Raw genomic sequence first — 15,413 nt, 5'->3', positions numbered from 1 at the left:
CTAGATGCAAATACATATAGATAGTAAGACACAACAATATTTATTGTGACATTATTCATGTATGTTAACTTTTGTATATGTTGTCAGCAAATGTTGCTTAATCCGTGCCACACTGCGGAAAAGAAAACAACGAAAATATAAAGTTCACTGAAAATAGTAATTATTCCTAGGTCAAGGTGCTTCATCTCACAACATTAACTATGCATTATGGCAAAGAACCAAGCTGAACTCACATCATTTATAGCTGCACTGAAATCGCTGTTTCATGATAGAGTTATGTCCTTCCAACAGTCTTACTGAATTTAAAATCTGAGAACCTGTCTTCAATGTAAAAGTGCAGAATGTGCCAAACCTTTTACAATTACATTTATATCCGCCGTGATGCATATACACTTATACATCATCAAAGCCAACATACGGAATCATATTTTTCATGTTTACATAAATGCAGGATATTTACACATGACAAATTTCCAAACGCTTTTTTTAATCATTGATGAGCACTAAGAAAATACATTTTAACACCGGATATGAACAATTATTATTTGTCAGAGTCCCCAAACTGCACACAGGAATCCGCTTAATTCTTGTGTTTTAGTCTTTGCCAAGCTTTTGTAGGAAATATATAAAGACACCTTAATAATTAACATTTTTGAAACCAAGCCATTAACTCTGGGTTAAGAAAAGGTTGGGATAGAAACGCAAGCCTTCTACGGAGTCGTCTCTGCAAAGGTGTCCCATATTTTCTGCGAGTAACAGCCTGTCAAAGGAAAGATACGAAGGTAAGAATCGAAAAGTGGAACTTATATAGCGCCATCATACTCCGCAGCGCTGTACAATGGGATATACATGGAAATACCTTTCTTTAGCAAGGAGAACAGACATTCCTACAATCTTGGCAAACTCTTCCGATGTCAAGGAACCCTTCTCAGATACCTGGGGGAAACGGAACCCAAAGCGGCCATATTATTTACTGTTGTTTAAGTAGTGTTTCAATAGCTGTACATTTTAGAGAATAACAATAAAACGAGTTCCACCGTTTTCAATCAAAGTACATTACGTTTACATAGCGCCAGCAGATTCCTTAGCGCTGTTACAAATATGTGACAAAAGAAACTTAAAATGGGCAAAAGCTTTAAAAAAAGACACATGATGTACGTGTGAATCAACCTAATCAAAGTCTGATGTAAGATTTGGACTGTCAGTACAGAGTGTTTTATGGTGCATAACTGCTTTATTGTAATTACTAGGTGAGCGTACTATGGCCTCATATTGCTGCAGGGACTATAGTGCTTTCACAGACTAAATCTGACTATAGGGGAAAGGACTGAACAAGGACTGCCATAAGCAAACCAGCACAGTCTGGTTTGTCAGCGAGGGGTTAACAATCAAATGTGCCTTAATATTCTACAGCATCAGCAATAAATATAGCCAAATAATGATAAATTAAATGTATTTAAAAATATACAACCCCATTCTACACTGACTGCACGGCATTGTGTGCTTTCCCAATTAATCTGGCAAGCAAAGACTATGTGTAGAAAGTAAGAAGTCCAGTTAAGTTAATAAAATATATGCGAATAATTTAAAAAAATGTGTATAATGTGAAAAATAAAATACAGAAATTTGATTCCAAGTGTTAATATAAACCAAAAAAATTACCGTATTTGCTCGATTATAAGACGAGGTTTTTTCCAGAGCAAATGCTCTGAAAAATACCCCTCGTCTTATAATCGGGGTCGTCTTCTAATCAGACCCCAAAAAAATGTCTGGGGCCATGCTGCTTACCGGTCGCGAGCAGCGTCTCTTCCGTTAGAAGCAGGAGGACAGGAAGCTTGTAGCTTCCTCACAGAACTCTATCTCCCCCTCCCTCCTCTGGGGGCGGGGCCAGAGAAGTTGCTGGTACAGCCGGTCCCCTGCAGAAGTCTTCGAGTGAGAGATCTGCAGTTCAGGTAAGGGGGTGGGGGAGGGTTTTTGGGTAAGTATGTGTGATTAATGTGTGAAGTATGTGTGATTAATGGAATGAATGAGTATTTAAATGTTTGTGAATGTGTGTTTGTGTGTGATAGCATGGATGTGTAAGGGGGGTGGGGGTTGTAGCATGGCATAGGGAGGCTGTAATCCCACTACTATCATCCCCAGGTTCCAGCATGTACTGGCTGCCTTGGCTTGATAGGAGTGTGATTGCTGTTAGCAGCAATCACACTCCTATCAAGCCAAGGCAGCCAGTACATGCTGGGTTAAAAGGCATATCATGGGGCTGAGTGGCATATAGGGGGTTAAAATGCATTTCTGGACCTCCAGAAATGCATTTTAACCCCCTATATGCCACTTAGCCCCATGATATGCATATATACCTCCAGAAATGCATTTTAACCCCCTATATGCCACTCAGCCCCATGATATGCCTTTTAACCCCCTATATGCCAGAGTGGCATATAGGGGTATAAGGCATATCATGGGGCAGAGTGGCAAATAGGGGGGTATAAAGGATTTCTGGGGGCAGAGTGGCATAACTGGGGGGGGCAGGTTGGCAAATAAAAGGAAATTTAAAAAATATATTTACATGAATTAATATTTACTGGTAAAACTTTTTTTCCTATAGGGTCGTCTTATATTCAGGCTTTTTGTTTTTTTCCTAAATTAATATTTTGATTTTGGGGGGTCGTCTTATAATCGGGGTCGTCTTATAATCGAGCAAATACGGTACATTTTCTGACAACGGCCTCATAACATTTACAAACCGTTTCTAAAGCAGAAGCCACCATTTCTTCTTCGTTGTGCGACTGGTGCTCAATCACCATGACTCCACTCTCAAAAATACGAAGCCTAGAACAGACGATACACAAAATGAAGCCGGGGGTCCACGTCAAGTTACAGATTCTTTTTGAGACAGACGAGGTAATGAATTACCATAAATAAGACAAAATGGTAAAAATCTGGCATCTTCACAGTGATATTAGTAGTAGCGATAAAGTAATGGGGAGGAATAATCATGTAGATCTAAGAGAAGGAAGCTAAAATACTATTTTCCATACATATAACATGGGCATTTAATACACATACATTGTTTATTTCGATCTGAACACACAATTACATGGGGCTTTTTTGTGGAGAACTGTAAATCCATGCCATAGGGTTTACTCTGCCCAATGGTGCTTAAGGTCGTTACAAATGGTCGTTTGCCAAATCGCTTGGACTTGGGCCTTTGAAACGGAGCCAGACAGGAAGCCAGCCCGAGATGAGGAGCTCATTCTCCATCTCACAGCACAGTCTGCCGGGAAGGAAAGTCTTCTGTGACTCATAGCAGTCAATGCTCAGGAAAAACGTAGTAAATATTTAGGCAAAAGTGGTATTCTAACCTCAATGGGAGCTTCAGGGACTCCAGCATTTTGCAAGCATTTACTAAATCTTCTGGTGACAGCAGCTGCAAAAGAAAAAATAAAGTGTCATGGCAGCTAGAAGTGTTGTTCCGCCCCATGATGAATTTAGGTCGGACCCTGTTGTTCGCCCGGCAGACCCAGGACCTGCATCCATGGCCAAAACACAAAATCATTTCCCAGACCTCTGCTCAGAAGCATGCGCGGTGCCCGGTACAAGAAGCTGTGCCGACTGTGCACTATTTCTGCGCGTGTTCTTTATGTGTTTTTGATTAGTTTTGTTTTGCTTGATTTGTTCCGACATACCTCCATGCCTCGTGCTCGATTTACTAGGCAGTACACTTCAGTAAGAGACATAATGCCACCTCGTTCCTATAGACAGCAAAACATTAATTACAAATACGAGGAAATTAATAAAGACCTGAACTATTTTACATTGTGAGACCATAGACTGCAAAACAGACCTCAAAGTTGCCCTTCCCTCACAGGAGACAGTCCTGATCCATTCCCCTCGTGATACCCCATCACACTTCATCTTCTGCGCCATTTGGCCAATCTTTACTCTGACTCCAGAATTACATTTGAAATCATGAACCTTACCTACAGAACCCTTACCTCATCTCTTACCTCCAAACACTCTCCTAACTACCCTCTTAACTCTGTCAGTATTAATTCTTCTCTCTCCAGGATTTTCCCCGTGGTATATCTGTTCTCTGGGATTCCCTGGAAGACTCTTCCCTTCTCAACATTCACAAACTATATTCTGAAAGATCCTCCTTCGAGATCCCCTGGTGACTTCTCCATGTGACCTTTTCTACAATCATCACCATCCATATCGTCTCCTCGTCTTCCCTCTCATTGCCCCTAAACCTTCTAATAGACTGTCAGCTCAGAAGAGCAGGGCCCTCTTCTCCTTCTCTACTCGTATATCATATCTGTGTTTATCGCTGATTTTGTATATTCTTACGTTATTAATTTTCACTCTTGTAATTTGACCTGCAGCAATGGTTCGGGCTTTATAATATAATATTGTATAGTTACCTCCAAAGGAGTCTGCAGCATCGTTGCCAGCTGCTTCGCCAGTTGCATGTGATAGTGAGTCCCTGATCCATGCGTTTCTCTGGTGACGGGATTTACTATTCCCATACTCAGGAGATAGGATTTAAACCTGATCGTCTAGAAAAGACCACTGGTAAGGACCATAAGATGCTTGAAAATAAAACAATGATATAACAGACAGAAGATCCCAACAATGGGCTTACTTCATTTAGAGAAGGGCAAGCTGCCATTTTACAGAAATAGTCTTTTCGTCCTGTGTGTGGGGATGGGGTAAAGCTTGTGCACAGTAACTGTCTAAATCTGGGTGATTTACCACACTGCGTGACCATCAGGGTCCATGCCATATCAGTGTATTTGTGGCACAACCTATGCGGTGTCAGCGTGTATGGCCAGGGTTCCATGCGGGGTCACTGGGGTGACGTTCCTGTCCTTGGATGATCTGTATGGTGGTGGCAGCGTGGCCATGGCTGTAGTGTCTGCGGGATTGCGTCAGGGCCATGTCACAGCCAGCATTTTATATTATATTGGCTCTCAATATATGTCTATATTTATAGCTGACTAGTAGACCATTTATAAAATGAGTCCGATAATAATTACTACATCTTCACCGAAGCCTATTTGCCAATTTCTGCCACAATCAGAAGACATGATAACCACAATTATAACAGCAGCTAAATGGCGGGTGTAAAATAAGGGATGACAAACGTGACAATCCTCACAAAACACATATGAAAACTAATACCAATAAACCATGGTTTAAAAACAATATAAATATTAAAAGGGCCACTAGTAGTAGGTGCACTGCAGCACTGGAGCTGCAACTTCTCCTAGATTTAAGTACTTCATTTTTTATTTTTTTAACTTTATTTGGTGAGTCTCTTGCCTGGGAAACCAAAGAGTCCCTTAAAAATAATATATATAATAAAACAATTATCAAGAGCCACAGCCTCGCATGACCGGCTAGTAAATGTTATTTCAGATTGTGTATTATGTTAGCTTTGGATCAGACCGAGGGGTTACACCGGCAGCCTCTGCAGAGGAACATTTGTGATCTGTCACAACAATACATTTACCTCGTCCTCCGAGATGTCCCCCTGTTTTTCTTTGATTTTGTTCGCTATTGCTTTAGACAGCTCCACCATTTCCTTGGCCTGCGAAAAGAATCAAGCCGACCCGCTGTGAATACAGTGGCCAGGAAACGGCAAAGATAAGCATGAGGGCTTTATAGCGTACCTTCTCCATCAGCTTACTCAGATCCTCAAACGCCTGGAAGATAATAAAGAAAAAACAGATACTAACTCGTTAATCTGATAGATGTAGTGTATGTGTATTACATGAACAACAGTGAAATTAACTAACAAATGTTACGTGTTTAAATCCAATGTATGTTTAGTTTTAATAATTATTATTAGATTATTCTGAATTTAAAAGCAGCTGTTCCAACATTTCTGCTGAATTTAATGCTTTTGTAACTAAATGCAACATTGGAAGCATCATTCCGAGGACTACTGAACATCCAAATGTTTTGCTGAAATAGGCTGTTGCCATGGAAATGAAGTTTCACTAGTGTTTCTGTATAAGGCAAAAGATCTACTAAGGTTTATTTAAATTAATTTTTATTTACTTAACGTAGAAAGCGAGTTAATGTTTTGTCTAAACCACCAACGTGCGGTTGCACCTTAACCCCTTAATGACAACACATGTACGGGCTCACAATGCATTGTTTTTAATGGGTTTAAGGACAACTCATTGTCCTTAAGGGGTTACTAATGGCTTAAGATTTTAGATAATGGTAACAAAACAAACAGTTCTCTAAGGATGTTATAAATGGTCCTTTGCAGGTTACCCAGAATGTCTGTTCGATAAGCCCTATTGTGCAAATTTAAAGGGACATCCCAGCCATCATGTGCACTTTTCCACAGAATCCCCCCCCCCATATGCATTTGTCCCTTTTGCTGCCCCAAGCTACTGGCTGTGCAGGAGATGTGGGTGTAACGAGACCCTGTGCACGCGTGTAGAAAGCGTGTGATTTCAATGGGATCACTTTCCTGCCACTGACTGACTGCCACAAGTTGCCAACTAGTATTGCGAAATGTGAGATCGTGGAGCTGCAGCTTCTACCCGAGGAAAAGCCCCCCCCCCCCAGTTTAGTAAATTCATCTGAAAGTACATACAAAGTACAAAGGGCTCCCTGGGACGCCGGCTATAAACATGACTACGAAGCGTTTTTTTAACCTAATTAATAACATGCCTCAACTCATCACCGACTGTAGCCGTGAAAAGTGAGGACAAAAGGGAACGGGCACACACCTAACAGGAACTTCCTCCGATAAACACAATTCTGCGGGGCTCACGGCTTATCAGCAGCCAGCAGCGCATGCAGGAAACCCATGAGCCGCTCGTTACAACAACGCCAGCGGCTTCTGCTTATCCCACGAGCCACAAGCCATCTGCCGTGATTTCTATATAATCACACTAATGGGAATAGTGACTGCTTCCATAGAGAATAAATTGCTTGATGAGAACTGCGGGACTGGTTGGTAAAGGTGCTGTCCCACTAAGACAAAACATTCCGTGTCCCAGTAAAGTAAACAAATAGCAGATCCGTCATTTTATTATTCCATCTGAAGGTTTAATCGCAGAAAAACGACACGGGGGAGATTAATCCCTAAAGCAGGCGACGACAGGAGAGTTAGAAAGTTGTATAAGGAGCTGCGAACACTCGGACCCCGGACCGGCTCAGCCTTGACACCGAGGTGATTGTGCACTAACCTCGGAAATGTTTTTGTCCGTCTCTTTTCTCTTTTCCTCCAACTTCCTCTCGATGCCAACAATGCCGACGGCTTTAATTCTCCCACCCTGAGGAAGGAAGCGTTCAAGGTTTCTCACACAGCGTTCGGACTTTCTGAATGGTATCATTATACCTGGCAGGATGTAAATATCCATTGACTGGCAAACATCATTGTTTAACGTTTCAGGGAACGGACCCCAACTTGCAGTAAGATTGTCCAGGACACAGGAATCATTACTTAGCCATTAAACCGATCTCTTCATAAAGTAACGGAACTAGGAAAAAAATAGCCGACGCGGCAGTATCTGCTAACAATAAACGCTGGGATGGTAAAACCTATCCACCTCCACGTGTGGAACTAACAAAGAAATATAGTGATTTAACCTTGTTTATAGGGTTTACAGTAATATTACAACTATAGGATACATATTAATGAGTGACGCATCACCACTAACCATGTCTGACCTTTATCTGCCTGCACAGAGGTGTATCCTCAACACATTAATAATAAACCATCATATCGGTAATGTAACACTTCCTTACATTACATGGCATCACGACGGCTGACGCAGTCTTCTGGGAATTTGATTAAATAGGTCATTAACAGATGATGCCATTAAAGCTACTTTAATGTTACATAATTGTGATTATTAGCCCTATTTACCATTAGGTTTAAAGTAAAGCTTTTCTCCCCTTACATTTTATATTAGAAATGGGGACATTAAGAATGACAATATTCAAACTGACAATAGCATTCACACAGGGGGTCCTGCTCTTGCAAGCTTACACTCTATTCTTCACAGCTGGGTCAGGCATGCGGGTTACCAACGTACGCCAGGAACATGCTACGTCACATCAAACAGGACTGATACGTTTTTTAAATGTCCGTGCTTACCTGCAACCCTTTGCCCGTTTGTACAGAAGGCGATATAGATAACCTTTCCCATCGTCTTTGCGTTAGTTCCTCTGTCAAACGCCTATGGAACTGCATACAAACAGCAAGGAAAGCGGTTACTTGGCTAGTGTCGGCTACCGTTTCATTCTTGTTATTTAATATCTGTGTCCAGAAATACCTTGCCATATGCATCATGTGACGGGCCTAAAGCAAATACTGTATCCACTGGCAAATCACTGTGGATGCTACACCGATTTGCAGTGATAAAAAGAAAAACCTCTATTTACCTCGATTTGACCGTGTTCTCTGAAGGACAACTTGATGTACGAGAATCGGCTGCTTTGGTAGGGTCCGGGTTCTTTGTTGGAGGTGGAAGGATGAAGATGGACCACAATTTTAGCGCTAAAAAGAAAAACAAAACATCTATAATATCTGTATCGATAACAAAATAGCAATAAAAAAAATATATACCGTATATTCCGGCGTATAAGACGACTGGGCGTATAAGACGACCCCCCACTTTTAAGAAGATTTTTTGGGGTTAAAAAGTCGTCTTATACGCCGGAATATACGGTATATCCATAATATATATATATTACACACACATACATATACAAAAACAGACGATAATGAAAGATAATCATCATTTGGCACATCTAGTCTACTTATTATTATTCCATTCAGCCTAAAATAATGAGTAAAATAAATAAAATCTATAATTTGGAAACAGGTGGTATCCCACTTTTTAGTATAGATGGACACAACAGAATTGATGACGTGCTACGTTAAAACACCATGGTCATTTTTTCACTTATCCAAAGAGAGCCCATAGTCCGGGTTTCCCTATGCATTATGAAGGGCTAACCACGGCACGTTTCTTCTGGGAGGTGGTCTGGGTTCCCCCACACAATACATTGTTAAACTTGTCAGTAGTCTCTCAACAAAGCCCTTCCTACAGAAATTTGCTGGTTTAGGGTTTTCGTAAAGCATGGTCCACGTCACTATTCATGAAGAGTTTACTCCACCGAGCTTCACATGATGGACAAAGCGGTCAGGAAACCCTAACCTTGTGATCTGCTCCATAGAACAAGAAGAATCACCAAATCGTGTAATTTCTTTCGATCATGCTTATAAGCTTTTGGTTTATAACTTTCTGGAACAAAAACCTCAAGGCACTGAGCAGATTAACAAGTCGTGAAAGTGTCTGCCGAGAAAGAAGATGACGGCGCTTTTTTGATAGTCATCCAAAATCAACAAAACGTATGGAAAACAATCCTATCAATGGAAGTAGACGACGCGCCCAACCCGTCAAGCATTACCCAGGAAATCCTGATTCTGCATTCTATTTATGGAGAAAAAACCAAGATGAAAGAAGCCAGTTTAGAGTTTGTGGATCCTAAGTACAATGTCTAGTTGCTGAATAACCACCAAATACCCCAGTGGTTTTTCATTTCCTACACCTGCGTGCCTACAAATATATACATAGGTCAATGATAAAGGCAATATGCCCTTTATGAGGGTATGTATAGGGGAACTACCACTAACATAGCATTTCGCATATTTAAAGGGACACTACAGCCATCATGCACTATATGGACAAAAGTATTGGGACACACTTCTTAATTGTTGAGTTCAGGTGTTTCAATCAGACCCTTTGCCACAGGTGTATAAAATCGAGCACTTAGCCAAGCAGTCTGCATTTACTAACATTTGTGAAAAAATGAGTCGTTCTAAAGAGCTCAGAGAATTCAAGCGTGCCACAGTGATGGGATGCCTCCTTTGCAATAAGTTTACACCCGATCAGCCATAACATTAGGACCACTGACAGGTGAAGAGAATAACGCTGATAATCGTGTTATCGTGGCACCTGTCTGGGATATATTAGGCAACAAGTGAACATTTCTTCCTCAAAACTGATGTGTTAGAAGCAGGAAAAATTGGCAAACTCAAGGATCTGAGCGACTTTGGCCTTTTAAGGGCCAAATTGCGATGGCTAGAGGACTGGGTCAGAACATCTCCAAAACTGCAGCTTGTGGGGTGTCTCCGGTCTGCAGTGGTCAGTACCTATAAAAAGTGGTCCAAGGAAGTGGTCACTGCAAGCTCCCAGGCTTGCAGAAGATGTCTTTGGTTGATCCCATTTCCTGCTAGCCATACGCACATACGCACTATCCAGCTGCAGTACTTCAAGCAGCCACAGGGAGAAAACAGGATCCTGGAGCTGCAGCTTCTTCTTAAGGTAAGTTGATTACTTTTTTTTAACCACTGGTTTGTTGTCATTCTGTATAATCGTTTGGGAGATGTTTGGTTTATTTTCTTTTATGGAAGAACCTAGAATATATTTTCCCCTCTTTCCCCTACCACCCCCACCCAATCTTACAAAGACCACCTTAAAAAAAAAAAAAAAGTTGACTAGGGTCACTGTAGGGTCATCCACCTGTTTTTTAGGACACGTCGTACATGGCATACATAAACTCACAGAAGTGAAACACGGCTGACATTATAAGCCTAGAGACATCATTTAATAGGGAGCAATAATCATTATCCCCTGAAATCAGCATGAAGAGGTCCACTTCCATGATTTATTTAGTGAACTGAACCACAAATACCTGACAGATGGACTAAAACTTTCATACTATCTGTGTTTACTCAAAAAGACACACAAGAAGAACACAACGAGAACACGGAAAGAAGAAGACCAGCAATAGGAACTCTTTCACAATCCACACTAAACAATATTACATTTTTATTTGTGCATTTGTATTTTAATGCATGTTGACGTGCATTTTGCATTCAGATTGGCGCAGGCATTCTTCTAGTTATTGGAGTAAGATGATGAAACTTGTGTCTGAATTAACCCCTACTACTACTGTCTGCGCCTATTTAAATCAGCGGGTGTAACTGCAGCCAATCGTGTGTTAGCAAAATATCAGTGTTCAGATAGCATAATGTGATTGGTTGAGTCCATGATCACGAGCAAGAATTGGACATATGAATGCTCCGGGATTTCAGTAGGGGCAGCTGGGGGCAGTTAAAAGAGACAGAAGTCTCATCTTCTAACTACCTAATTTGGTAAAGATGATACCTTTATTGGCTGACGCATAATGCATTGCAAGCCTTCGAGTCTACCTAGGTCTCTTCTTTATGTATTTTATACATATATTATACATTATAGATGTCCGACTCTATACCTTCTAACTCCAAACTAAAGACTGTCTCTGCACCAATTTGCATGCAGCCAAAAAGGACTACAGTAAGCATAAAAAAACAAATCAAAATGAGAACATGAAATCAATATAAAATTAGGGCTGGAAAATTCCTTTAATCCCTGCATGTATTTCTATTGTTAGGAAAATAAAAAAATAATACTTTTGCCTGGATTAGAGACTAACAGACAAAGAGGGGTGATTACAAATTTCAAATGAGCTGGAACGTCCACAGAAATATATTACCTTTTCCCAATGCCCCCTGCCTGCTCCTCCGTGAAAACAATCTGAGAAAGTGGGAATGCAATGCAGAAATCCTAGGAGAAAGCAGAGAAAAATGAATATAATACGATACCGGGTAACGGGACACTCAGCGGTGCTTCGTTAACAACTTAGTGTCTGATTGTTTACGTCTTTACAAAACAAATCAAACAAAGCAAGCTGTCTCGTTTGTGCAGATGGCTGTCTGCTTTAAGAACAGACATATAGTTTTATATTTTTTATACTATCAATGTACACAAATACAAGAAAGGATTACCATCTAATGCCTTTTCATCAGCCTGATTAGTACGTCAAGTGAGATTTTTCCCCCATTAAATATTTTCCTTAAAATCATATTATAACTTTCATGTGTAACTTTGGGATTTAAAAGGTATATATATTGGTCATGATGTTTCACATGCATGTATCAGATAATAATCAGTAATAATATTTTTTTTTAATAAATGGTGTAAGAATAGCACATGGGGGCTCAGTTTCATCTCCTTACATGATTTTTCTGGTCTCTCCATAGAAGTCTGTGCGTTGTCAAAAGAAGAGTTCCAGTATCAAATTTAGTCTTAAAAAAAAATTAGAATAACACACGGTTAACACGCAGTATTCATTCACAGAAGCAAATCACGGTCTGATTAATATAAACATGAAGTCTACAGCGCCATCTAGTGGTCATTTTAATAAGTTAACGTTAGTTATATTTACAAGTCTACTTGTTTATTAATGAAGAAAGCATGCTGTTATACAGAGAAAACGCAAAACAAATAAACCCGTACTCCGCATGATAAAAGGGGTTGGCCCAATCTTCAAGTTCCCCAAAGGGTACAGACAATCCGGACCGTGTCCTCTAAATAAGAGCTCACACTGAACCTTATGTTTTGATTCTGTATATAAATTTACACAGCAGGTCTTTGCTGGGCTGCATAAATGGGCAAAACAGGCATTTTAATTCATTTTAAAGTTTTTTTTATTTTTTGTACCCTTTGTGACCAAGGCTGTTTTAACACTTTTGCGACATCGAGGGATTACAGCAACACGGTTTAAGCGAGGAAAGCGATCTTAGATTGCTTTCTAAACTTGCTAGATTTCATGACGTGCCAAGCACGCCACCGGTCGTTAACTGAGTTTTTGCATGACGTGTCTGGCACGTCATTGGTCATGAAGGTGTTAATCACTAGATATATTTATTAGTGCTATGTCTTGTTTCATTCTGTGTGCAGCTGAGAAAGCGATCTTAGATTGCTTTCTAAACTTGCTAGATTTCATGACGTGCCAAGCACGCCACCGGTCGTTAACTGAGTTTTTGCGTGACGTGTCTGGCACGTCATTGGTCATGAAGGTGTTAATCACTAGATATATTTATTAGTGCTATGTCTTGTTTCATTCTGTGTGCAGCTGCCTGAAAACATTATGCAAAAACTAGACCTGTTTTTTTTTTTCATAAAATAACATAAAAAAACTGCACAATATTTTGAAAAAAAAATGTAATCTGATCAATTATACTTTTTCATGAGCATGCCCTTTTAATGTAAACTATTGTATTCTACAACGGCCTTCGGGAACCTCCGACAACACAGGTGTTCACAAAGACACTAGATGGGGGTAAAGGCAGGGATGGCGGGTTGCCGGCGTCAGGATTTATAACGTTAAGATTTGTTCCTATACTCCGTATCCTCATCTGGACACAGCTGCGCACCGATGGAGGAGTACGGGATGTCAGGGCCATAAAGTACTCTAGGCACATACCTGATGCCAATAAACTATTCCCCGTTGTTTTATACAACGCGATCAGAAGCATCGATTCTACGCAGGTCTTTCCCAGCACAATATTCCTGTCATTTAGTAAGATATTTAATAGTGCGTTTTATTTACAGAGCTTATATATACGTTATTGCGCACATAAACCACATACTGTGCAGCCCTCTGGGGGTATTCTGTTTAACCTCCTATATTTTCCATACATGCGCAGTACTCAATCATACAAATACAGAATATGCCGGCAGATAAGATCCAGTCTGCCCATTTATACTGATGTAGCCACCTTAATCAGTCCTTACTCTCGTCTTAGATTCAGGATATATTTATGCCTGCCCAATGTATGTTTTAATTCCCTTCCCTCTACCACTTCTGCTGGAAAGCTGATCCATTTATTTACCACCATCTCAGTAAAGTAGGTAAAGAGTGCCGGTGGGAAGCAGTTAAATAAAAGGCCTCTTGTGACACCCAGTTCTGTTAGGATTGTTTTTTGTGTGCATTAGGCTTAGCAGTTATAGTCATCTGGTTTTATAACATGCTGATGTTCCACCTGGTAACACACAGAGCACTGTTTACGAAAACACACTCATAAATAAAGCTGGTTGTTGTGCTTTTGCTGTAGCCATTCCCCAGCAGACCCCCCATAACATTGCTATACAAAACAACTGCCCCCACCTTTTCCTCCCCATCTGACAGCCTGACCCCACGCTGCTGGATCACTAGCGTCTCATCAATATCCAGCAACCCGGAGCACCAGGAAAAGCGATCCATGCTAAGAAGGTCGGCCAAAATCCGGTATGACAGCCACTGAAAGAAAACCCGGAACCAAAGCCTCAATACACACCCCCTCATACGTCACCAAAAGCCGCCGGGGCTGTTCTAAGCACCAGAGAACCGACATCATAGAGGAGCCATTTTCCCGGAGACCAAGACTGAAAGAAAACCATTTTGAATCCAAGGAAAATTGTATAACGTCTTTTGAGTTTAGAACTCTAAAAGGAATGACAAATCGATATAAGAAGCTCAATGCCCTTCTTGAGAAGAGGCTTGCTGCTGATTGGTTGATGCCACCAACACGGGCGATACATATGAATAAGAGGTTACTGTGCTGCCGAACGGTTCCACGTTACGTTCGCCCTATAAAAACGGTTATGTTACGTTCGTCCTAAAAAAGGTACAACCTTCAGCTGAAGATGCCATGGGCTGCTCAACAGTTGTAAACTAAAGAGAAGAATTAAGGTACCCACTTAAACGGACACACCAAGCCATGATATGCACTTTAACCCCTTCAGTACCAGGGCTCTTTCTCACCTCATTTACTATAGCTGATCGGACTCAGCCAGAACCTCAGCACTGTAGAAGTTCCCCAAAATACATATATATATATATAATTTCTACCCACCACTGAACACTATAAACTAAGAATATTTATTATCCTCGCACTCCCTGGCCCACACTGTCCCCTATTCCCTCTAGCTACCCATCAATTTATTATTATTATACTTTATTAATAAAGCGCCAACAGATTCCGCAGCGCTGTACAAGATAAAAATGTTTACAGATAACGAGAAGTACAAAATGACAAGCAATTGACATACAGATACAAGAGGAATGGAGGCCCCTGTTCTCACAGGAACTTACATTCTAGGTGGATAAGGGGTGGGAAACAGGAGGTGAGGACTGCGTGGTAGTGAATGACGTTAATGTAGGGCAAGATAAGGGTTGTAAGTGGGTGAGAGAGAAGTTTTGATGTTTATGTCAGTGGTAGGCTTCCCTGAAGAGGAAAGCTTTTAGGGAGCGTTTGAAGGAGGGTAGAGTTGGTGAGAGTTGGACAGCACAGGGAAGAGACTTCCAGAGGGTTGGTGCTGCGCGAGAGAAGTCCTGTAGGCGGGCGTGGGAGGAGGTGATAAGTGAAGAAGCAAGGAGCAGGTCAGTGTTGGATCTTAGAGGGCGGCTGGAGTATATTTGCTGATGAGGGAGGATAGATAGAGTGAGCGTTGTAGGATAGAGTGAGTATTTTGAATTTAATTCTGCTATGGATGAGGAGCCAGTGGAGG

The 15,413-nt window shown here is 40.9% G+C and overlaps 1 protein-coding gene across 1 annotated transcript; it reads right to left on the bottom strand.

The window, feature by feature from the left end:
* Positions 1-21: 21 nt before the first annotated feature.
* VPS36 (vacuolar protein sorting 36 homolog) lies at positions 22-14,200 on the bottom strand. Its single transcript, XM_053456324.1, has 14 exons — positions 14,032-14,200; positions 12,098-12,166; positions 11,575-11,645; positions 8,413-8,527; positions 8,126-8,215; positions 7,212-7,298; positions 5,673-5,705; positions 5,513-5,590; positions 4,422-4,556; positions 3,687-3,752; positions 3,363-3,427; positions 2,745-2,829; positions 860-936; positions 22-760 (listed from the first exon to the last, which is right to left on the bottom strand). Exons 1-14 carry the CDS (start codon positions 14,125-14,127, stop codon positions 667-669), a joined length of 1,161 nt encoding a protein of 386 aa, XP_053312299.1. The 5' UTR covers positions 14,128-14,200; the 3' UTR covers positions 22-666.
* Positions 14,201-15,413: the final 1,213 nt, after the last annotated feature.

The sequence above is a fragment of the Spea bombifrons genome, chromosome 2 (genome assembly GCF_027358695.1).
Source record: "Spea bombifrons isolate aSpeBom1 chromosome 2, aSpeBom1.2.pri, whole genome shotgun sequence".
Taxonomy (NCBI): domain Eukaryota; kingdom Metazoa; phylum Chordata; class Amphibia; order Anura; family Pelobatidae; genus Spea; species Spea bombifrons.
The sequence above is the reverse complement of the archived record's forward strand: the minus strand, read 5'-3'. Positions and strand labels throughout refer to the sequence as shown.

Bases quoted from the DNA above. Each gene is read 5' to 3' on its own strand.
- VPS36 (XM_053456324.1), bottom strand. From the start codon at position 14,127: ATGGATCGCTTTTCCTGGTGCTCCGGGTTGCTGGATATTGATGAGACG. The intron at 12,167-14,031 runs GTGGGGGCAGTT...TTTTTTTTTAAG, and splicing joins TGTCAGATGGGGAGGAAAAG to ACTAAATTTGATACTGGAAC. The intron at 2,830-3,362 runs GTTAGAATACCA...CGTCTGTTCTAG, and splicing joins TCCCTGAAGCTCCCATTGAG to GCTTCGTATTTTTGAGAGTG.